This window comes from Vombatus ursinus, unplaced genomic scaffold, assembly GCF_900497805.2.
Source record: "Vombatus ursinus unplaced genomic scaffold, bare-nosed wombat genome assembly UNPS02014799.1, whole genome shotgun sequence".
NCBI lineage: Eukaryota > Metazoa > Chordata > Mammalia > Diprotodontia > Vombatidae > Vombatus > Vombatus ursinus.
In genome coordinates this window covers 53,211,031-53,234,592 of record NW_020954577.1, presented here as the reverse complement: position 1 = coordinate 53,234,592, position 23,562 = coordinate 53,211,031, and the positions used below count along the sequence as shown (strand labels likewise).

General features: G+C 44.3%; 1 protein-coding gene and 1 long non-coding RNA gene across 2 annotated transcripts; one reads left to right on the top strand and one right to left on the bottom strand.

The window, feature by feature from the left end:
* Positions 1-1,515: 1,515 nt before the first annotated feature.
* LOC114050571 (interleukin-6-like) lies at positions 1,516-7,970 on the top strand. The gene is made up of 5 exons (XM_027872366.1): positions 1,516-1,623; positions 1,843-2,027; positions 3,120-3,233; positions 4,833-4,973; positions 7,134-7,970. Exons 1-5 carry the CDS (start codon positions 1,605-1,607, stop codon positions 7,320-7,322), a joined length of 648 nt encoding a protein of 215 aa, XP_027728167.1. The 5' UTR covers positions 1,516-1,604; the 3' UTR covers positions 7,323-7,970.
* Positions 4,753-15,105, bottom strand: LOC114050572. The gene is made up of 3 exons (XR_003570022.1): positions 14,698-15,105; positions 5,531-5,606; positions 4,753-4,892 (listed from the first exon to the last, which is right to left on the bottom strand). It is a non-coding gene; the product is annotated as an uncharacterized LOC114050572 (long non-coding RNA).
* Between the last annotated feature and the right edge of the window lie 8,457 nt (positions 15,106-23,562).

Here is a 23,562-nt window from a genome sequence, read left to right as displayed (position 1 = left end):
GATTTCCAGGTAATTAAATAATTAAGTTTTGAATTCTTCACTAACTAACTTAAGGAGTAGTTGGCCTTATGCAAAGGAAAGGATGAAAGTAAGAAAATACTCCTGAGTTTGTGCTCCATTTTCAGATAGAACTTACTGATTTGCAGGTCAGTCGATGCTTTATCACTGTATGACCATGTTTAAAAATTACTGAAAGTAAAAATCCAGTTACCCTAACTGGAATACCTGTGATTTGTTTGATCTGTTATTGGAAACGTGGGTGGGCCTAACTCTAGGCAGCTGAGGTGCTGCTAAAAATTATATGTATAGGGAAATTTAGATGGAATGATACCAACTGAAGAAAGCAGAGCACAAAGGCCCAGGACACAACAGTGACTCCAGTAAATTAAATAATGGTGCCACAAACAGGAGAACAGAATTCAGGTCAACATTGGTACCAGAAGGTTAAGGTTAAAGCCTATGGCCTTTGTATCTCTTAACATGCTATGAACTATGAAATGGACATCTTTTGAGCACCTACTATGTGCCAGGCACTGTGCCAGGCACTGGGGACACAAAAAGAAGCAAAAGACATTCTCTGTCCCCAAAGAGCTCACAACCAAACTCCAATCACTCTATTGGGCAACTGGACTTAACTCTCTGGGGAAACACCCTTCAGGAAGGAACTGGTTTGAATATTTGTTGGAAAAGGATCTGTTGTGCCAAATCAAATCAAATTTTAAATTTAAAAAATTGTTTAAAATTACTGACTTTTGAGTAAAGAAAATTTTGGTGAATCAAATATTTTCTTAAACAATCCGGCAGAACTCAGTATTTCGATGTATCCTTTAACACACTGTTTCATAGAATCACAAATCCTTTGATCAAGGAAATGCCTACCCCACCACTATTTTATGTTTTGTCAGTGTGGGTTGGGGGTCAAGAAGACTCATCTTCCCGAGTTCAAATCTGGCCTCAGACACTTCTTAGCTGTGTGACCCTGGGCAAGTCACCTCACCCTGTTTGCCTCAGTTCTTCATCTGTTAAATGAAATGGAGAAGGAAATGGCAAACCACTCTAGTCCCTTTGCCAAAAAAGCCTCATATGGGGTCACGAAGAGTCGACATGACTGAACAACAACAAAAATATGGGTTTTGGTCTACTGGGTTTCCTTTGAGTTGGGGGTGGGCAAACTTCCGGAATTTCAGCCAGTTACCTTGTCACTGAAACTTGATCTCAGCCCTCTCTGACTTCCTTCAGCTCCTCTTTCCCAAGAGAGGCCTAACTGCTGAGTCACTGAAAAAAAGAAAGTGTAGAACGATAGAAGAATGATCCCGCAGGGGCCTCTAGGGGCTGAAGTTGATGACCCAAGCCTTGTCCAGCCTTACTCCGGTGATGCTAAAGGACGTCACGGTTTGACTCTTGCACAACGTTAATAAGGTTTCCTCTAAATTCACACCCAGCCCCAGCTCCACCCCCACCAAAGATTTGTCAAAACATTGGATTTTCCCAAGCAAGTTCATTTTTGAGTCTCAACGCTAATAAATACAGATCAGGGATGTCGGGTGGCTCATTCTGCCCTCCAGACCACCAGAAACTCAAACCTGCGTTCAACACCCTGAGACATGAACCCTCTGCTCCAAAGTAAGTAAGGGGAATGCTGAGCTCTGGCCTTGTCCCAGTAGCTCTGCGTGTGTGTGTGCGTGTGTGTGTGTGTGTCTGGCTCTGGCCCTAGTGGAAGCTGTGTGTGTGTGTGTGTGTGTGTGCGTCTGGCTCTGGCCCTAGTGGAAGCTAGCCAGCAGGAGGAAGTTCAGCCTGAGCGGCTGCGTGGTGATCTCACTCCGCTCTCTCCCCTTTCCCCAGTCACAGGATCTCTTAGGCCACTTGCCTTCATCCTGATGCTCCTCATGGCCACAGCTGCTCTCCCCATCCCAGATTCCTTGGGGGACGGATCTCCAGGGGATGAGGTCCTAAGGAAATCATCCAGCAATCCTGATCTCGAATTTGCAAAGCACCTCCACACAACGGCTAGTGATCTTAAAAATAAGGTGGGTAGGAGGTTGGCTGGATGGAGGAGGGCGGTGCCTGGACTTTCAGGATTCCTCCTTCTGGCCCCCGAGTCGGAATGGGGCACTGGCTGCCACTTAGCTTGAAGGACCTTGCCTCTACCTTTGGACCCAGGCAGTCAGAGACAGAACCCCCTCTTCTGTACTTTTCTCATCTGCTAGCTGGGTCTCAAGAGGTTAGTTTCCATTCTGGAGAAGACCGGGATGGAATTCAGGGGACTTGGCTTACACCCCCAGCTCCATCCCTGATCTGGGATAACTCCCATCTACTTGTCTGGGCCTCCTTTTTCTACATTTGAAAATAAGGAATCTCTACCTTGTTGACACTGTCTAGAAGGATTAGAAAATTCTCAACTCCAGAGAACACTGGGCTTCTTGGCAGCTGGTGGCCGCAGTGTAAGATTATTTGATTGTGAACTCTCAATAGTGAAATCTTCCCCAAAGGAAGAAAAATAGATTTAAAATGCTAAGACATATAACCCCTTTGCAAGCGTGAGCCTTCTTTGATGGGAGATCACAGAAAGGTTAAAAGAACATCCAAACTGTAATGTCATTCATTTGGCACTGTTCTTCCCGGGTATGCCTAGACCATAAGGAGTCCTTCATGCATTTTTAGAGGAAAGCTTGACCCTCCTATTGTCAAACACAAAGTGGGGATCGTCAGCCTGGGAAAGAGAAGAATTAAGGGAGGACATGAGAGTTGTCTTTGAGGATCTGAAAGGGTATAATGTGGCAAAGGGCTAGGCTTGTTTTGTTTGGCACCACGGGGCAGCAATAGCGGAAGATGCAAAGAGGCCCATGTTGGTTTGATATTGGGAAGAAATCGCTGACAAATGAACGATGCCAGCTATGCAGGTAGTGAGTCCCCCATCTTTGGGAGTCCATGAGCAAAGGCTGATTCTCACTTGCTGGGAAGATCAGAGTGTGGTTTCCATGTTGGGCATGGGTTGTACCTGATGCCCACGCAGGCTCCTGGCCAACTTTGAGAATCTGAGATTCTGGAATTGGATAGCCCATTTGTCTCTTGTTTTAGAAACATCTGTATGATCGTGACTGCTTTGTCTCTCTTCCCAGATGTGTCAGACCCTGAACCTGTGTGATGATAGCAATGAAGCACTAGCCGAAAACAACCTGAACCTTCCCAACATCACAGAGAGAGATGGATGCTTGATTACCGGATTCAATGAGGTACTGAGCCCCTGAGCCAGAGAAGAGCTGACTTGGAAAGAACATGGAGATCCTCCAGGACAAAACCCTCATTTCACCAATGGGGAGTCTGCAGTGGGGAGCAGGGAGACAACTTAGCCCACAGCACAAGGCTGATAAGGGGCAGGACTGGGCCCGAGACTCGGGTCTCCTGGCTCCCGAGTTAGCGGCTTCCCCACGGCCTCCTGCTATGAGGCAAACCAAGGACACCTTGGCTCCCAGCCATGCGTGTGACTGCCCTTGTTCTCAGGCAGTCCCCGTGGTGTAGCCACAAGCAGAGAAGGTGTGGCTATGAAAGACACAGAACAGTGAATTGGGGACAGAGGACTTCCATCTTGAGGTCCAGCCACACCTAAGGGAGGAAGATGTGCCATACAGGAGAAAAGAGGGTGTAGATAGGTAGATAGATGATAGATAGTTGAATAGATAGGTAGATAGATAGATGAATAGATAGATGATTGATAGATGAATAGATAGATGATTGATAGATAGATGAATAGATAGATGAATAGATAGGTAGATAGATAGATAGATGAATAGATAGATGATTGATAGATGAATAGATAGATGATTGATAGATAGATGAATAGATAGATGATTGATAGATGAATAGATAGATGATTGATAGATAGATGAATAGACAGATGAATAGATAGGTAGATAGACGATAGATGAATAGGCAGGTAGATAGATAGGAATAGATGATTGATAGATAGATGAATAGATAGATGATTGATAGAAAGATGAATAGATAGGTAGATAGATAAGAATAGATAGACGATTGATAGATAGGTAGATAGATGATAGATTGATAGATGTGTTTTATATATATGTATGTATATATATAGATAGATAGATAGATAGATACCCTCTTTTCTATCTCTATATCCACCCATCCATCTATCTATCTAATATGCATTTCGCTTGGCAGCTAATTTAAGAGGTCCCAATGATGGTCCCATTTTCATGTCTTTAAACAAACCTAGGTATTTCTGTTGGTGTGGATGTCTTTTTACACCTCCAAATCTCAAAGAATGGAAGACTCTAAGAGATATCAGACAGATTATCCTCCATTACATGGTCCATTGACCTCCCTAGCTGGTCATTGGCATGCTATCAAGCTCCCCCTTCTTCATGAAATCATTCTGATCTGTCCCTCTCACATCCAAACAGTGAGGTAATCTGTCCTGAATCTTGATTATGCCATGAAAAGAGTCCAAGTCAAAGACCCACAGGCCTAGGGAAGATCTATAATTTAAGACAGAGAAGAGGAGAGGGAGAATCTGGGGAATGAGGGCTATTCCCAGATCTCAACACCTGTTTGGCTTGTAGCAAAATCACTGAAGTGGTGTCTCTGTTTGTCCAGATGGAAAATAAGGCAGCTGGGCTTTTCCAACTCCACAGGGCCATTGGGCGGAGAAATGAGATGATATTATAGGAGAAGCACTTTCATTTTGTTAGAGGGGTAAAGGAAAGGGAAAAGGAGTCATACAGGCTCTGCTTTAAAATATCAATTTTAATTATTTCTAGATAATATTTTTTTCCTATTGGTAACCGTAAGTTTTCTCTTTTTCACATAAGGAGATGTGCTTGCTAAGGATCATCAGTGGACTTCAGGAGTTTGATACATATCTTCAGTACCTGGAAATAGAGATGAAGGATAACAAGTTTCAATACCTAAGAATGGGTACAGTTCAACTAGTCCACAAACTGAAGCCCTCGGTGAGTTTCCTTTTGTGCATTCCAAGAAGCAGCGGCCACAGTTAGAATTGGAAATAGGCAGACCCAAGTAACAGACTTCCCAAAGAAAATGCAATATTTATCAAAAACAAGCCAGCTAAAAACCGACAAAAAGCCCCATCAGAGGCTTCCTGGCAATTAAAGCGCTGCTTTCCTTCTTTCTGTGGAAGCTGTTGGGACATCTCATTTTTGTGCCAGCTGTAGAGAGTTGAAATAAATAGCACTCCACATTAACTTCAGAAGTCCTTGAGAGCCAGGAAGTGGGAAATATCTCTTCCTGTGCCTGTCTGAAACACGTGCCAGCTGTCAAGAAAACTTAAAGAAAAAATCATGGCCGCAGCCCCAGTTAAAACTAGGAATTGCTTTTCACTTTTAGGGGAAGTCTTGGGAACTTTCTGACTAAAAAGTCTTAGGGGACAGCAGAGGGTTAGGCATGGCAGATATCAAAGAGGAGGCAACAGTACGCAAAAGTGACACGCAGTCTGTTATTGTCCAAAGGAGCGGTCACCGCAGCCAGATTCCGAAGATGACATACATACCAAAAGGGGGAAATTCCACTTGTAGCCACTGATTGCCTTAGCCTTCTGACTCACACCACTTCTTCCAAGTCCGAGACTAAAGTAGAGAGAGATTGAAACAGATCAGGAGAACAATTTCTGAAAGAGAGAGTGATGACCAGAGATTCTGAGAACTTGGGCATTTTCTCTATCACTGAAAAGAATTAATAATAATAATAATAATAATAATAGACATTCATACAGTGCTTAAGAGTTTGCAAAGTGTATTACATACATTATCTTGTTGAAGTCTATGTAGCCCCAAGATAGCGATTTAAGGAAGGATAGGAGATTTCCTGACAGCATGAAAATATGCCTTGGGTCAACAGCCTCCTAATTTGATAAAGAATATATCCCCTGAAGTTTACAAAGGCAGGAAAGTCTCATGAAGACATCAGAAAATGGACCCTCTGGAAATGTTCCCATGCTTCACAGAGAACCGTGTTCACAGTGCAGTCATACGACCAAATGAATTGCTGGATGGGTTTTGTATACCAACAGCCATGCTGGAGGACATTTTCTCTCTAGCTGTCAGTGATCAATTTGCAACAGTTGCCAAGAGTGCTTTGCACATAGTAGGTGCCACATAAGTGTTTACAGGACTGAGTTTGTTGAACTGAGGTGCCGCAACCTCTCTCTACAGACTGAGCACAAGCTGTCTCCACAGCGGAAGGACCAACTACTTTTGGCTGGGATGGTCCCAGACATTTGCAAGGAGGCCGTCTTGGGTCTTCAGTACAGTCTTTGAATTTGGTGAATTCAGAGAAGCTGTGTTAGGAAAAGTGGGAAAGTCATTGAACCATGGAGGGCCAAAAATAAGGGGCCCGACCAAGGCCGAGCAGGTGGAGGCACTGAGCCGCGTCGAAGCTTTACTTCCTGGCTGTCTTCTTGACGTGCGCTTGTTTGGCTTCTCAGCTAATTTGGACCCAGAATATTTAAGCCACTGCTCAAACACTTCTCTCCACAGATACCAGCCTCCTGGTGACAGGAAGAAGGGCCAAAGCTAGCCACCCCAAAGCCCTTCTGACCTTTTCTCAAACCACTGACGATCCCCTCAAGTAAAAGCTAGAATTTACCCTGGACTTTTAGCACCTTAAGAGACAAGCCTATTTCAGGGAGCCTAAAAATAGCATATAGTAATTCAATTTATCAAGCATTTATTATGTACCTACTGTGAGCAAGGCCCTGCGATAACAAAGATGATGAGGGGCCTGAGATCATGAAATTCCCTAGAGCGAGACTCTGACTGACAGTGAATTAATCACAAAAATATTCCTGGTCATTAAAAGGACAGCTTCTCTTCCATCACTGGAACAAGAGATAACAAATGGAGGGAACCTTGCTAACTGCACAATGGAGGGCCCAGACAGGTTCCTTGCCAAGAAACATCAGAAACAGGGATTACATCCAACACCAAGGAGGGAGGAGCCCAACTGCCTTCCCATCATTAGATTTGGTTCATGTTCGCAGTATTTCCCAACCATAATCACGTCTCCCAGAAGTAATGGAGGGCCTTCTCTACAAGAGAATTTCAGAAGAAAACTAAAAATAACCTTGTTGTTTTTTTCTTTTCTCCTCCCCCCAGATAAAAAAGGCGGATGCAGTACCCACCCTCGACCCAATTGCCTCCAAGAACCTGCTTTATGAATTGCAATCCCTGAAAACCTGGTCCAAGAACGTGGCTCTCCGTCTCATCCTGTGGCACTACACCCGCTTCATGGAGGGGACCATCCGGGTGGTTCGGTTTCTGCACACTAGGAGTATTGCTGCCTGAACGTTTTAGTTCAAGCCTGTTCCTTCCTTCATTGAAAAATCTGTTCAATAGACAGATTGCCAGGTTGTTCTTTATGAAGAACAAATAAGTATGAGCAGTAAGGCACAACTCTTAATTATTTTAAATTAATTTATTTGTATTTAAGTAATATTTATTCCCCATAAGGTAATATTAATTTATGTATTTTAAAACACTTAAAATATTTTTTATTTTTATATGCTATCCTTATTAAGAGGGGAGCTGCCAACCTTGTTCCCTGGGCTCAGACCCAGGAGATCTCTCGAAATGGATGAGTTGCCTTTCCCTCCAGTGATCTGCTGAGCAGAGGGCTAGCTTCAGAACCAGAAAGCCTGGCCTCGGGTCTCTCCTCTGACACAGACTGACTGGATGACCTTGGACAAGTTACTAAGTTCTCAGTGACCCACAAAACTCTTTAAGTCAAAGTCCACAGAGAGTGTGAACTAGCACTGGTGAAAGAGTTCCCTTATCCAAGACCATCTCGACCCAGTAAAATCACAGATCTAGCCTTCTTCCCCATCCCTAAAAAAAAGTATTATTTATGTTGTATTTATGGAGTTTTTATAATTTTAAAAGAAACTTTATGTAATTGTAGCCATTTTAAATAAAACTACCTTTTGTAAAAATCCACTGTTTGGGATGACTCGTTTGAGCAGCCTTCTTGCACAACAAAACCTTTTGCCATCCTTGGCCAGATTCTGAAAAAAGACAGCACTCCAAAAAGAGAGCAATCCTGGAGTCAGAAGAGCCACATTCAAGACTGTAAGTGACAGACAAGTTGCTGACCCTCATAGGTGGAAGGAGTTTCTAAAAGTGGGAATTCCCTATGCAGACCAACTCATAATTTCAACCCCAATCAACACCACCACCAAAAAAAAAAAAAGATGAAAAAAAGGTGATGAGTGTTAAGCCAGTGAGACAGGATGAAAAATATGAAGCTAAGAGTGGTCCTTTGGTGGATGCCTGATTCCTCAGTGTGATGGTGACCCGTTAGGTCTCTCCCAGCTCTAGATCTAGGGTTCTAAGGAGCAAAGCCAGAATTCAAATCCATCCTGCTCTTTACTGTGCACCAGGCTGCCCAACAATTGTTCTTCCTTTACCTTGATCAGATCCCATCTGAAGTATCGGGTTCAATCTTGAGTGCCATTTTTTAGGAAGGACACTGATAAACTGGAGAGGGTTCAGAGAGAGTGTGACTGAGATGCTGAGCATTCCAGAGACTGTGCGATAGAGGGATCAGTAGCAGGACCTGGGGATATTTACTATGAAAAAGAGAACTCCCTGCTGCATGTCATGCAGAAGACAGATAAGGTTTTTCCCTTTGGCCCCAGAGGGCAGACCTCAACACAAGAGGTTTCCAGAGAAGTCAATAATGATGAGAGCTGCCCTACCATGGAAGGGAGTGCCTGGGGAAGTGATGGGCTCCCCCTGCCTAGAGGTCTTTATTCAGGGGCTGGGTGGCCCCTTATCAGACATGTTGGAAGACTTGCAGGTACCAATCCTCTGCACCATGTTCCCACCTCCTCCAAGCCTCCTCTCCCTACCTTGCCACTCCTCTTTTAAAGCTTGCTTGATAAGATTGGCAAGTCTCCAGGTAAGCCTATCTTTCTAGGCCATTTAAGATGCACTTATTGCTTAAAAGGAATTTCAGCAAATGACTAAAGAAATAAATCAAGATTATAGATTTTCCCATCTAAAATAACAGTCCATATGACATAGGACAGGAAGCACAGAGTCCTTTCTCAATAATATCGCGTAATAATTAACTGGAGTTAAGTATCCCTGGCTAGGGAGGGAAATGATATGGGTTTAACTGCTTCGAGAATAAGTGTGCTCTTTCTAAAAAGAAAGTTGGCTATAAAGCGAATTTCTAGAAATTGAGTTTTTTCCATTGACTTCCATGATAAAAATAGATGGATTCCCAAGAATTAAAATCATACTTGACAAAGTAGCAACTCTTTAAAAATCATATATTTAGAAAGAAAACAAGTTTCCTGTAAAATATTAACAATACATCACATTACATTATGTATTAACAATTAACAGTACATTAACAAAATATCACACACACAAAATATGGGGGTTTTATATACCTATATATGGCACATACACACATATATAATCTTAGAAATGGTCACTCTCTCAGAGCACAAGTCACGGATATACAAGAAGATACATCTTGTCTATAACTTTCTATTTCTATCTATATGCTCTTTTTTTTAATCCTAAGCATGTAAGTTAAGAGCTATTGACTAAAGCATACTCCTGGAGAACAGATGATGAAACACACCTTCCTCATTTAACTAAAGAACTCGGGGGCAGGCAGTCCACATGTATTCTGCTGCAGACACTGTCATACTCAGTCTTTTGGGGTTGGGCTCCTTTTTTTTTCCTTTGTTACAAGGGAGGGACTCAATTTGGGGGGAATCAGAGGGAGGCTGTAATATCCAGAAATTAACCATGATGTAAAAACAAAAGGCATCAATAAAACTTTTTTAAGCTATTTATCAATCAATGACTTTGTCTTTTGTTCCCAGTTCTAAACAAGACTAATCATTTCTTTAACTGTCCTTGTTGGGATATTAAGGGATATTTACCCTATTCAATTTAATTCAACAAACATTTGTTAAGTACTTACTATGTACCAGGCACCAGAGCTACAAAGTTGAAAAGCAAAACAGTCCTTCCCTCCAAGGAGTGTCCACCCTCCTTAGAAGGTTCCATCCACTCTCGATATCTCATTGGTACCTAGTTATGGGATTTACACGTGGTCCCTCTCCTTGGACCATGAACTCCTTGAGGGCAGGGATAGTGCTTTTGCCTTTCTCTGTAGACCTAGAGCTTAGCAGAGGGCCTCACACATAGCAAGTGCTTAAGAAATGTTTGCAAATTTATTCGTTTACACAAATAAGTACAAAGTACCTACAAAGGGATTTTAAGAGTGAGCAAGGACTGAGATCTGAGGAGGAAGATGGACCTCAGGCCAAAGGCAGCACCCAGACCTTGAAGAAAGAGGGGGGTGGATGCCTGGGGGTAAAGGTGAGGAAGAAGTATATTCTAGGCATTGGAGACTATCTGTGAAAAGACAAAGAGACAGAAGATGGGGTGCTTTATACAGGGAATTGTGAGCAGGCCAGTTTGCTGATCTCATAACCATTTCATTTTTTATGTTAGGAAACCTGAGAGACCCCAGCCCCACACCCAGCTCACGTTCACAGACACATTCCTGTCCACTCCATCAAACCCACACTGATTCACACACACCCTCACAATACTCACACACACACACTCATACTCTCCCTCACACATACAAAGCACATGCCCCTAACCAGAACCTGTCTTTAGAAGCAAGGACAAACAGCCCGGGATGACTCAGAGACAACCCAGACATCCAGACTTGAGTTATTCAGTAAGAGCATCTCCCCACATCCTAAGCTCCTAACTCCAATTCATCCAGCCCACAGAAGTTTTAATTTGTCATGAAAAGCAATTCAGAAGCTAATGCAGAGGAGAAAGGGAACAATAACCTCAAAGCCATCCCTGCAGAAGGGTAACTGCCCTAGCTGGAGCTATTGTGCGAGGAAACTCTCAGCAGAAGAAATCATCTCTCCACATACATTCATCTTGATGAATAGGCAGACAGACTCAGAAAGCTTCTGTGTGGGGAGGGCTCTTCAGATAAAAAGATAGAAGAGGTAACTGTCAGTGAGAATGAGAAATTCCATTCTTATTTAGGACATCCCAAACTTTTAGCTCAACTCTGAGGGTTTTTTTTTTTCCAGGGACATAATGGAGCAAAACTGTCAAGCCATGATCTATTGAAGACTGGAAAACCATCAAATGGTGCTTGACAGAGACAATGACAGCTGGGATTCTGGCTTCAGCGTCTCCTTCTGACGTGGAAGGGAGAGGAAAACGTGATTTGAGAGTCAAAAGACTGGAAGAGAGATGTTCACAAAAAGAAAACGCCAACCTCAAAGCACAAAGAGCAACAAGTCTTCAAGAAGCCAGTGGCTGATCCCAGAGAAGAGAGCACAGAATGTAACCCCCTCCTTTCATCACCGAAATGGGGGACTGGGGCTGAATGTTGCAGACACCCTCAGACAAAGTTTTCAGAAATGGGGGGCTAGAAGGCCAGAATGTTGCATACACCCTCAGGCAGTTTTTGTTTATCTCTTTTCACTTCTTTACAAAGGAAGAGCTCAATGCTAGTTGGTTGAGGGGGACATAACAAGACATGATTGTGATTTAAAACAAAAGACCTCAATAAGACTTTTTGTTTGAGGGCAGGAGAACATTTATTCACAAGCTCAAAAGGGATCATTTCTAGAACAGCCAGAATTTTGCAGTTACCCAATGCTTTTACTGATTCATTAATTCTCACAACAGCTCTTCAAGGGGAGAGACAACAAGGATAGTATGGGAAATTGGACATCAGGAAGAGCGAGGGTGGAATCCCACCTCAGACTCTTTCTAGTGGTGGGACTTTGAGTTAAGACACTTCACTTCTCTGCTTCTTCGTTCTATAAAATGGGAATTGAACCTACCTCACAGGGTTGTTTTGTAGGGATGTGGGGGTGTGTGTATATGTGTGTGTGTTGTCGGCACCTGTGTTTTTATAAGCTTAGAGCATTCCTTGAGGAGGAAATTCCATCTACCAATACAAATCTACAATTATAGCCTCAGAGAGGAGCAAAGGCACTGAGAAAAGTGAATTATTCAGAGTCAAATAGTCAATATGCTCATAGGTGGGATTTGAACCCAGGTATTCCTGTCTCTGCGATCAGTTCTTTATCCACTATCCTAAAACTGAATGAGATAATTCGGGTAAAGTGCTTTACATTAAAGCACCTTAAGGTATGAGATATATACTCACTAAGTTTGAGCAATTACTATGAGGTGGTGCAGCTGCTATCTCCACTTTCCAAAAGAGGAAACTGAGGGTCAGAGAGTCTCTGGGATTCCCCTTCAGAACGACTGCAAAGCAGGGATTCCCAAGGTTTTTGACCCAACCAGATATAGGGTCATCATTGATCCAACAGGGAAATTCCATGCCATTTAGAAATAGGTCTGAAGGGCGAGAACCTGCCTTTGGAGAGATTACCCCTCTCAGGAGCTCAGCTCTCTCCTTTGATTTTCTAAGCAGGGATGAAGTCCAGACAGCCATCTACTCAGCTCTGAAGGCTAGAACACCCGCCACCTCCAGCCACCCCTCAGAATTCCTCCACTCCCAGACACCACCAATCTAATCTGTTCTCTCACTTTCAAGCTCCACCCCACCCTCATTACCTCACTTTCCCCAGAATTTAGAAATGCCGGCTCACCTCCAATTGCAAGGTCAGCTTCTCAAATCTTGACTTTCCAGATAAATGTGAATTCCACTTCCACCAAGGCCATCATTCAGAAAGCTGAGTACCAGAACAAGAAGAGGCCTTGGGAGGGTAGAACCTCACACAATTACAAAATGATCTTCTCCTGATGGACATGATTGAAGTCAGTAATGGAAACCTCTAGTTTGCCAAGCAAAATCCAATTGGGAAAAGGAATAGAGTCATTCGGAGGTGGGAGAGAAAAGAAACAATGCTAAATATTAAGCCTCTGGAAAACAAAAGCCTGGCTCCTGGGTAGAATTTTTCCAGATTTATCAATTATGTCATGTTAGTTTCTAATAAATCTTCTATGTGAAACACTTGTGATTCCTGGAATCTCCATGACATACTCGCCGTTGTTATCATGAACTCATCTCTCTCGGGGGAAACTGAAGTCAGCTGCACAACAGAGCTCTGCTTACTGAAATGAAGAATGCAGTTTCATCAATGCCACAGCCAAGTCTCCCAGTTTGACTCAGATGGTCTCAGGACTTGACAACCTGACCTTAGTAGACACAAGTAGAAGAATTTGTCCACTAGAAAAACTCCTTTGGCCAATCGCACACCTGTATACACTCTTCCAAAGCACTGTCTGCTGCTCTGTGAATTAGCAGAGCAAACACATGGGCCCGTAAGTCATCTTGTATCATGGAGGTCAGGGAAAATGAAGACAGGAAGGAGCTATAGACATCATCTCTCTATTTTTTCTTCATAATTTTTTTTCAGTTAACAAGCATTTATTTACTGAAAGCCTTCCCCAACACCTCTTAATTCTAGTGCCTTCCTTCTGTATATAGCTTGTTTTGTATGTATTTGTTTATTTGTCATAGCCTGCTTTTTTTGGGGGGGGGGCTCCTGCCTCAAGTCTCTTCTCCACACTCCAATCCATCCTCCACTCGGCCACCAAAGCGATTTTCCTAAACTGCAGGTCAAACTGCTTCACCCCTCTATTCATTAAACTCCAGTGGTCACCAGTTGCCTCCAGGATCAAATACAAAATGTTCCCTGTTTGGCATTCAAGGCCCTTCATAACCTAGCCCCCTCCTACCTTTCCAGGCTTCTCACGTCTTCAATCCAGTGACACTGGCCCTCTGGCCATCCCTGGAACGAGACCTTCCATCTCAAGGCTTTGGGAATTCTCTCTGGCTGATCAACGTGTTTGGAATGCTTTCCCACCTCCACATGGACTACAGACCCCCCCAGCTCCCCTTAAACCCTGACTAAAATCCCCCTTCTACGGCAAGCCCCCCCCCCAGCCCCTCTCAATTCTAGTGTCTTCTTTCTGTTCATTAGTTCTACTTTACCCTGTATATATCACAGGAGATTATACATATATATATATATAGTTGTTTATTTCTATAGCCATAATATATATAATATACATAATATACATAAATATATGTAAAATATAGTAATATATATAATAATATATATAAAATCAGAGATTTTATATATCATATACAGTAATAATATATAAGTAGGAGATTTTATTTATATATGTGTGTGTGTTTGTCTTTTACCTCTTTTTGTATCCCCAGTTTAGCACAGTATCTGGCACATAGTAGGGCTTAGTAAATGTATATTGATTGATTAATTCTCTCCCACCCCCCTGCATTGAATAAAAAAAAGAAACCCGTTGTAGCAAATTTGCACAATCAAACAAAACAAATGCCTATGTTCTCGGCTGATGGATCATCTGTTTCAACCCCATTATCTAGCTACCGCCAACCACAACAGATGGGACCACCACTAATTAAACTAGAGCAGGGGTGGGGAACCTGTGGTCTTGCGGCCACATGTGGCCTTCTAGGTCCTTGGGTGTGGCCTTTTGACGGAGTCCAAGTTTTACAGAACAAATCCTTTTCATAAGGGGATTTGTTCTGTGAGGTCTGGATTCAGTCGAAGGGCCGCACTTGAGGACCTAGAGGGCCATATGTGGCCTCGAGGCTTCTGGAGAGCTGAGTCGGTGTCTTATTTTGATTGCTTACCTCCTATAGACAGGTAAAGCTGAGGGATAAGAGGAGAACTGAGGCCACAGTGAGCGCGGCCAGACGGGCGTGACTGGCTCTTCATGCAGGTCAGGGTTCTCTTCCACCACAATCCAGACTAAGGAGTGTGCCCAAGGACCAACCTCGCCTTGCGCTTTTCTTTCAAGAACACCAATTCAAATCCAACTTCAGAGCTTCCTAGCTCTATCAACAGAGACAAATCTCTTAACCTCCGCCTGCCTCAGTTTTATCTTCTGCAAAATGAGGATAATAATGGCATCTACCTCCCAGGGTTGCTTTGAGATTCAAACTAGTTATATGTAAAGCATTGAGCACAGTGCCTGGCACAATGTAGAACAAAAGAAATGCCTTCTCCCTTCCCACCTCCCCCCGCCCAGAGACTAGAGTTAGGGGGAAAGGAAGAGAGGGCGCCCAGCTATGGGGGGAGCCTTCAGCCCAGCCTTGCCTCTGTCCTGCTCGCAGCCTTCATCCTCATCTGCCCTCCAGGCCCTCGGCCCTTCCCTTCCCCCCAACAAAGGAAACACCTTTGGTGGCGCTCTTCCACTATTTTTGGATGGAGCTCTACTCTTTACTCTCACCTTTTTTTTTTTTTTTTGTTTAACCGGTTTTATAACTGAAACTATGCCAGATTATGGTGGTTTAACATAATATCACCCACAAATGGGGGTGGGGGAGGGAAGGCAAAAATAACAAGAAAGAAAGTGAATTATGCAAGTAAGGGAACACATTGCTTAAAATACCTTATTGATAACATGTATTTAAATGGATTTGCAGATCAGTTCTCCACCCTTCAGTCTACTCCATCCCCCACAAACGTTTTTTTAAAAACAACCAACCTAGGGCAGCTAGGGGGCACAGTGCATAGAGCACCAGCTCTGAAGTCAGGAGGACCTGAGTTCAAATCCGACCTCAGACCAAACACTTGACACTTACTAGCTGTGTGACCCTGGGCAAGTCACTTAACCCCAATTGCTTAAAAAAAAATTAAAAAATAAAAATAAACAAAAACAACCAGTCAGAAGATTGGGGGGGGGGGGGGGGGCCTGAGGACCACAAGGGCTCCGAGAGGAAAGGTCAGTCCTTCTTGGAGTCCTCACAGACCTTTTGCACCTTCCTCAAGTTTCTCTTCCTTCTCTCTCTACAAACATCTTCAAGGACCGTTGGGCTGAGTTCTCTCAACTTCACTCATCTCTCTACCCTCTCATTCACACCCATGGCTTCTACCATTATTGCAATGTGACTCTGTGGACCACCACAGGCCTAACACACAGTAGGTGCTTAATAAATGATTGATTAATTGACCTGAGAGAACTGAGACTAGAAACTCTGGCATCTAAGGCAAATTTATTGGGAGGCTGGGGTTGAGGAGAAAGAGGTGATGGCCAACTCCGCCATACTCTAGGAGGAAGCAGATGAGGTAGGAGGCGATAGCAGAGGTCATGGTGGTGACAGAATGAAGGGAGAACCCTGGAGAGGAAAGCAATTATAATGGGACCCTAAAGATGGCAGCCCAGGGCAGACTGGCAGTGGAGACCACAAAGAACTAGGGAACACAGACCATACAGAGAATGACCAGCACCTGCTACCCAAGATGTCAATGCCTACGGGAAAGGTCCTAGTCTCCCTGCCCTAGTTACAGCTCTGGGATCTAGGTTTCCTCATCTATAAAATCAAGGGATCCTACAACCCTGAAGTCTGAACCCCTAGCCCTGATCTCTTCCCTCGGCTCTTTGTCTTACACTTCCAAACGCAGGTCCGGTGGACTATCCCTACCTAGACATTCCACCAGGACAGCTGGATTCCTCACCCACTCTTATCCACTCTGCTTTGGGGATCCCTTGTGGGCATCTCCTGTCCTTTAACTGCTTGTAAAGTTTAACTGTGTGTAAAGATTCATAATCTGGGACCCATGAGTTTGTTGGGTTTTTTATATTTTGATAACTGTATTTCAACATATGTAACTGGTTTCCAATATAATCCTCTTTGTTTTATTTTACGTATTTACAAACATGATTCTGAGGAGCAGTTCAGAGGCCTCACCAGACTGACTACCGGAGGGGTCCAGGACACAAGAAAAGATAAGAGCCCCCATTGTAAAGGGACTCAAAGGGTGTGGATGCAGGAAAGGCACCTGTCTTTGGGTGGTGGGACATGGGGGCATGGGGATCTTCCTCTTTTTTGGCACAACAAAATTATTAGCTATTTCAAAATAAAGGAACATCAGAGTAGTTATCCAAAAAGGCTCCCATCATTCTCTCCCAGAGCAGATCAGAGCCCCCACCCCAACCCCCAATCTTGTACTTCTTTTGCACAGATTCAAGGGGCCTTGGGGAACTCAGCATCTCCCAACCTAGGCAACAATGCCCTTTGGCTGACTAGACCCAGTAATGCCCAGGAACATACCCAGTCTTCTCCTTAAATGCAGGAGTTCTCCATTAATGAAGGAGTGTACATTGATGGAAAACTCCAACCAATCTGTGACTTCAGGATGTGGGCATTCCCTCCACAGCAGTCAATGGCATCCCTTCCTTGCCTGACTGTAAGATGTTTTGGTCATTGAAAACATAGAACTTAAATGTAATTTGTCACATTCAGAAAATGTAAGCTCAGACACAAGAACATCACTGATAAAGCACTAACAATGTCCAGTAATTCCAACAGAAAGCTTTGGGGGAAGAAAAAGGAGGTCCAAAGAAGGGCTCGGGTCCCCTGCTCATTGGGGAAGGGAACCATGATAACTAACTCCAGAGAGAAGGCAGAGCTGCCCATCCTTATTCTTCTGTTTCCTCTGCCAAGGAGAATGACTTTTACATTGGAAACAACCAAACCGAAAGGGTTAATGGGGAGTTGCTACCTCATGTCAGGAAGGAGAGTAGCCTTAGATGAATGCCAGTCACCTAGCTCAGATGAACTACATCCTCGGACCCAAAGAAAGATCAGGTATGAATGCTGAGCCCCTATGAGTGCAAGGAGGAAGGGCGTTGCAAATGGGAGAGGTACCACAAAACCAGGGAGGGACAAAAAGGGAAGAAAACAAAGTCTACTAAGTAGAGGGTGGTGAGCTTAGCTTTGTTCCCTGGGAAAATTCTACAATGGCTCATTAAAGAGCCAGTAGGTAGATGCCTCCATGGGGCCAGCAACAAGTAGTAGGTTAGGGCAGCTAGGTGACACCATAGTGTACAGAACACTGGCCTTAGAACTGGGAAAACTCCTCTTCATAAGTTCAAATCCAGCCTCAGACACTTACTGGCCATATGACCCTGGACAAGTCACTTAACCCTGTTTGCCTCAGTTCCTCATCTGTAAAATGAGCTGGAGAAGGAAATGGCAAACCACTCCAGTATCTCTGCCAAGAAATCTCTTAAATGGGGTCACAAAGAGTGGGACATAACTGAAAATGACCCATCAACCCCAGCACCACATATAGTGGGTTAGGTGACTTTGCACTCACTCATTCTTTTTCAGCAATGAGGACATTCTTGAGATTGAAGCAATGGAGACGGTGAGAGTTTAAATTTTTCTTAAGAAGCTGGAGTTGATGTGGTCAAGAAAAATAGGAGAGGCAGGAGGGGAAAACCCCAAAAGATCCCAGAAAGAGAGCCAAAGTGGGGGGAAAGCCCAGGGGTTTATTGGCTTTCTAAAGCCCACTGCCAACAGAGCTAGAATGATGGCCACCCCAGGGAGGGGGCACATAGCCAGAGATGGGCCCTTTAACTGAGAATGGAGAAGTTGTCCCCTCCCTCTCTCTGACTCCTGGTAGAAGACACCAGTTTTGTAAATTGTCATAGAAGATAATTACCTCCCCCTCCTCCATTTGTTGTGGGGTTTTTTTTCATGCTTCTCAATCCCCCTTCCTGGAGAGAGAAGGCCAAAAGAAGTAGGGTGTCCTTTGTTCCAATTATTTCCACCACGATGTTTTTATTGTATTTCTATTGCTATCCCTTCCTCCTTTGCCGGGCAGCCCCTCTCCATCAGGTTAAAAGGGGCAAGCCTCTACTCCCCTACATTTTTTTGTACTTTCTGATAATATCAAAGGGTTTTAGCCATCAGGGCTGTAATGATTCCGATGGGCCACCACTGTCCCCATCAAGTTAGGGGATAGGGTAGTCTCAGAGAAGGCCTGCCCCACCTTCTTGGGAATTCTTCATCAAACAAAGCACATTGTTCCCAAATATCAACCAGTACTTCATCCTGGCTTCAGGCTGTCCCCCCTCAGGGGTGCCCCAGTAAACAGCTGGAATCAATCAAGGCATCAACTATTCACCTCATGGCCATGCTATATAGACTAACAAATAGTCTGCCAACAATCTCTAATTTGGAAAATATAAAGTTCCAAATAGTTTGTATTCCAGAAGTTCGCTTGGAACTCAGAAGGCATTTTCCCACAGAAATAATGTTATACATGGTGGTTAGTTTCTTGGGCCAACCCACAAGAGCCAGCTTAACCCATAACGTGGCTGAAGTCTAGTACTGAAATGGAACAGAGACTGTGGAAGAAGCGCAAAACGAGTCATCAGAAGACCTTGAAGCTGGTCTTGGTTTCAGTATTGGGTGATCTGAGATGTCATCCTGAAACTGGGAATTACGGCCCTCGTGAAGGGCTGAGAAGCAGGTGTCCAGGAAGCCCTTCGGTTCCATAAATGTGTTCGCTGTTTAAGGGGGATACACGGGCAGCCATGGGGCAGTTAGGACCCTCACAGTTCAGTTCCTTTAGGAAGGCAGCTCCCTGGTGTCCGTGTAGGACCAGCTATAGAGTTAACACAGGGTAGTAGGAGAAACAGAAGAAGAGAGTCTGACTTGCACCTCCACCACTCACTCCAGCAGGACCCTGGAATGGAGCAGAAGCCATTTCTTATCTGTAAGTGAGTTTGGGAATCACATGAGACAATGAGGCAGGCACTCAGTAATTGGGGAACGGCTGAACGAATTAGAGTGTATAAAGATAATGGAATACTGTAAGAAATGAGGAAAGGCATGGTTTCAGAGAAACCTGGGAAGAATCACGTGCAAACTGATGCACCGGGGAGGGCGCAGAATCAGGAGAACAGCTCGCACGACATTTGGTGAAGACAAACAACTTTGAATGACTTAAGAATGTTGATCAATGCAATGAAGGAGCCCAACTCCACAGGCCCCATGAGGACACTTGCTACCCACCTCCTGACAGAGAGGGGTGGGTGCAGGCTGAGGAAGGAGACTCCACGTTTCTCAACATGGCCAGTATGGAAACCTGTTTCTCTCAACTACACATATTTGTTATAAGGGTTTTGTTTTATGCTTTGCAATTGCAGGGAAGATGAAGGAGGGAGAAAAAATAGATTCTTGTTCATTGAAAAATCGACTTTTTAAATTAAAGAATTAAATGAGAATGTATGAACAGGTCATGGTAACTGTAAAGAGCTATAGAAATGTTATTTGTGTGTTTATTGTTTCTGCTATCCGAGTAGCTAATTAAGTAAAAATTTTAGGGCAAACCCTAGGAAAGAAGTTTCCCCCAGGCAAATGACACCTGAAAACTTTGCAGTTGTTTTAATTTCTGGGAAGGGCAGGAAGAAGTTAATAAAATTATCCTACCATAGTGACCCTAAGTCTGGGCTAGCTGCCCCTCCCCATAGGGGCCTGGCCAAGTCTTCATTTACTGATAGCCTCGTGAGCCCTGGAAAGGCGGTAGGAGAGATGGGGGGAAGAATTGGGGGGAAGTTCAAGTCTATCAATATGTGTTTTTCTAGGGGTAGCTAGCTGGCACAGTGGATGGAATTCTGGCCTTGGAGTCAGGAGGACCTGAGTTCAAATCCAGCCTCAGACACTTGACACTTACTAGCTGTGTGACCCTGGGCAAATCACTTAACCCCAATTGCCTCACCAAAAAAAAAAAAAAATGTGTTTCCAGAAATCTGGATGACAGAAGCCGTGAGAGAGCTGGGTGTCCCCCACCCCCACCAGGGCACACACCCTGCACCACAAAGAAATCTTCTGATTGGAGGAGACAGGGCTCTTCCCTGACTCTCCTACCCATCTGACCCCTCCTTCTGAGCCTCCTTTGCTGGACGGTCATAGCATGCCCCCTAACCATGGATGTCCCCCTAAGGTTCTCTCCTGGGCCCTCTTCTCTCTCCCCACTCCCTCTCTTGGTAATTTCATCAGCTCCCATGAAGTTAACTATCATCTCTGTGCAGATGATTCCTAATCTCCCCTGAGCTTGGGCCTAAGTCACCAGCCACTTATTTACAGTCCAAACTGAAGGCTCGTCTTGCATCTCAAAGCCAGCTCATCCAAAACAGAACTCACCATCTCTCCCCCAAAATCTGGCCCTCTTATTTCTTCAGAGGGCATCTCCATCTTTCCAGTCTACAACATCAAAGTTATCTTTGCCTCCCCATTCTCCTTCACCCTACATGGCCAACCAGCAGCCACAATGGACCATTTCTACTGTTCAACATCTCTCCTACTTGTCTCCTTTTCTCATAGGCACCCCACTTGGTTCCTCATCACCTCTCACCTGGGCTACAGTGGTGCCCAGTCTCTCCCCATGACAATCCATCCTCCACAGAGCTGCCAAAGGGATGTTCCTTGAGTGCTCATCTGCCCCAGGCACTCCCCTAGTCATTAAACTCCAATGGCTCCCTATGGATTGGAGGATCAACTAGGGACTCCTCTGTTTGGATTTTAATCCCTTCCTACTTTCCAGCCTCATCCTGCCTTATTCTACCTCACTCCCCTTCTCACTCTCTGTGGTCCACATAGACTGCTCCTCACAGGGGACACTACCTACTATCTCCACAGGCTGTCCCCTACGCCCTCCTCACCTCCACCCCTTAGAACTGCCGGTCTCCTTCCACACTCAGCTCAAACACCACCTCATCCATGAAGCCTTTCCTGATCCCTCAGCTACCAGTGCCTTTCCTTTCCGCCTCCCTACGTGAGTCCATGCTAACTTTGTACTTCTTCAGGATATACTTATAAATGCACATAAGGCCTTCCCCCAACAGAATGGAAGCTCCTTGAGAGCTGGCACTGTCTCATTCAGTCTTTGGATCTCCAGTGCCTGGCACATAGTAGCTATTTAGTAAAGGCTTGTCAACTGACTGACTGATTGCTACCACAGGCTTTTCAATTTAATACTTACAGATAAATGATTTTATTATAAAGTATTATTTTATTACAAAGTAAATGAATCTCAAAACACCTCTAAAATATACAATATATCTAAAATATACAGAGGCCAAAAAAAATCAACATAAAATTATAAACTTCGCTCATTTACAATTTAACAAAACTCTGTAGGCTAAAGGTTACTTTGGCAAAGTAACATCAATCCATGCCATAATATCAAACAAGCACTATTTGTTTAAATGCCCTGCTTTTTTACCTCCTTTCCATTCAGGGCAGCAAACATTTATAAGACACCTACTGTGTGCAGAGAACTGAGCCCCTTATGGAGCAGCACTGCACAGTCCCTATTAAGACACAAATATCTCTGGGAAGGATCCCATTTTCATCCATTTGACAAACATCCATCAAGCCTTTACTAGGTGAAGATACTTTGATAGGGAATTTAGAGATGACTGAGGTTTCATTCCAGTCCTCAAGAAGCTCAGGAGGACCTAAGGACATGAGAGGACAAAGGTGCTAACAGGAAGGGGCTGGGGGAAGGATGGAAAGACAAGGCCCACCATTTTTCCAACAGGAGCCCTGTCACCCATCCCACGGATATCTCCACAGCCCAGAGCTGCCATGAGGCTAAAAGTCAACTGGACTCGGGGCCATAAAGGGTACCAATCCCTGAGTGGAGGCTTGGCCGTATTGAGGCTCCTAGTGTTCAAAGGCAACTCTGCTGAGTGGGTGGGAGAGGAAGAGAGTGAGGAGAAAGTGCCTGAAGATCCCTGAGCACATCTGTACCCATGTAAAAGTAGCTTTATTCAGCAGGCACGGACTGTTCTCAAAGCCTACGGCTGATTGGCGTCTTCAACTAAAATGAGAAGACCATTAGCAGAGCTCTCAGCCACATCAAGGTGTCTAGCTGCTGCTGCCTAATGCCCAGGACATCTGGCCAGGTTGGGAAAGGCCTGGTGAGACCACTGAGTAGGACTTCATACCTTGCCTTCCTTGGCAACCCAAGCAGATCTTATCAACTCCCTTCTGTCTGTCTATCTATCTATCTATTTAGATGATGACATCTAAAGCTGGCTTACAAGTAAAGTCTCCTCTGTGGTGGGATGTGAAGGACATGAGAAGGTACCCCCACCCCCAAAAAAACATGTACCCCATAGTCTGAAATTCCAACTCTAGAGATTTCATTTCTTTGGACCAAAATCCTTCCTCTTCTGAACTGCAGGATGAGCTCTTTGATCAAAGGACCATAGGCTACCAGCCTAGATAATTAGGATCACAGAGAGATAGCGATAGAGGAAAGGTCATCTAATCCAAGCCTCTTAGTTTACGAATGAGCAAATCAGAGAACTTTGGCCTGGGAGGGGCCTTAGATATCAATTACTTCATCCAGTTCCCTCATTTTAGAGATGAGGAAAATGAATCTCAGAGGGGCCATGTGATGTATGCAAACTTACAAAGGTAGACCGTCACAGAGCCAGGACTCAAAACCAAGATTTCTTACTCCAAATCCGGTGCTGTCCTGCTGGTTTGGTACAAGTTCCCTCTTCCCCAGAAGATCATATGATCACGGAGTCAGAATCAAGAGGGGACTGGGGGGGGTCCAGTCCAACCCCCTCATTTTTCATATAAGGAAACTGAGGCCCAAGGAAGTAAATAACTTGCCCAAAGTCACGAAGACAGCACAAGAATCACCACCAAAATTCAAGCCTGGGGTGTCTGACTCTAAAACCA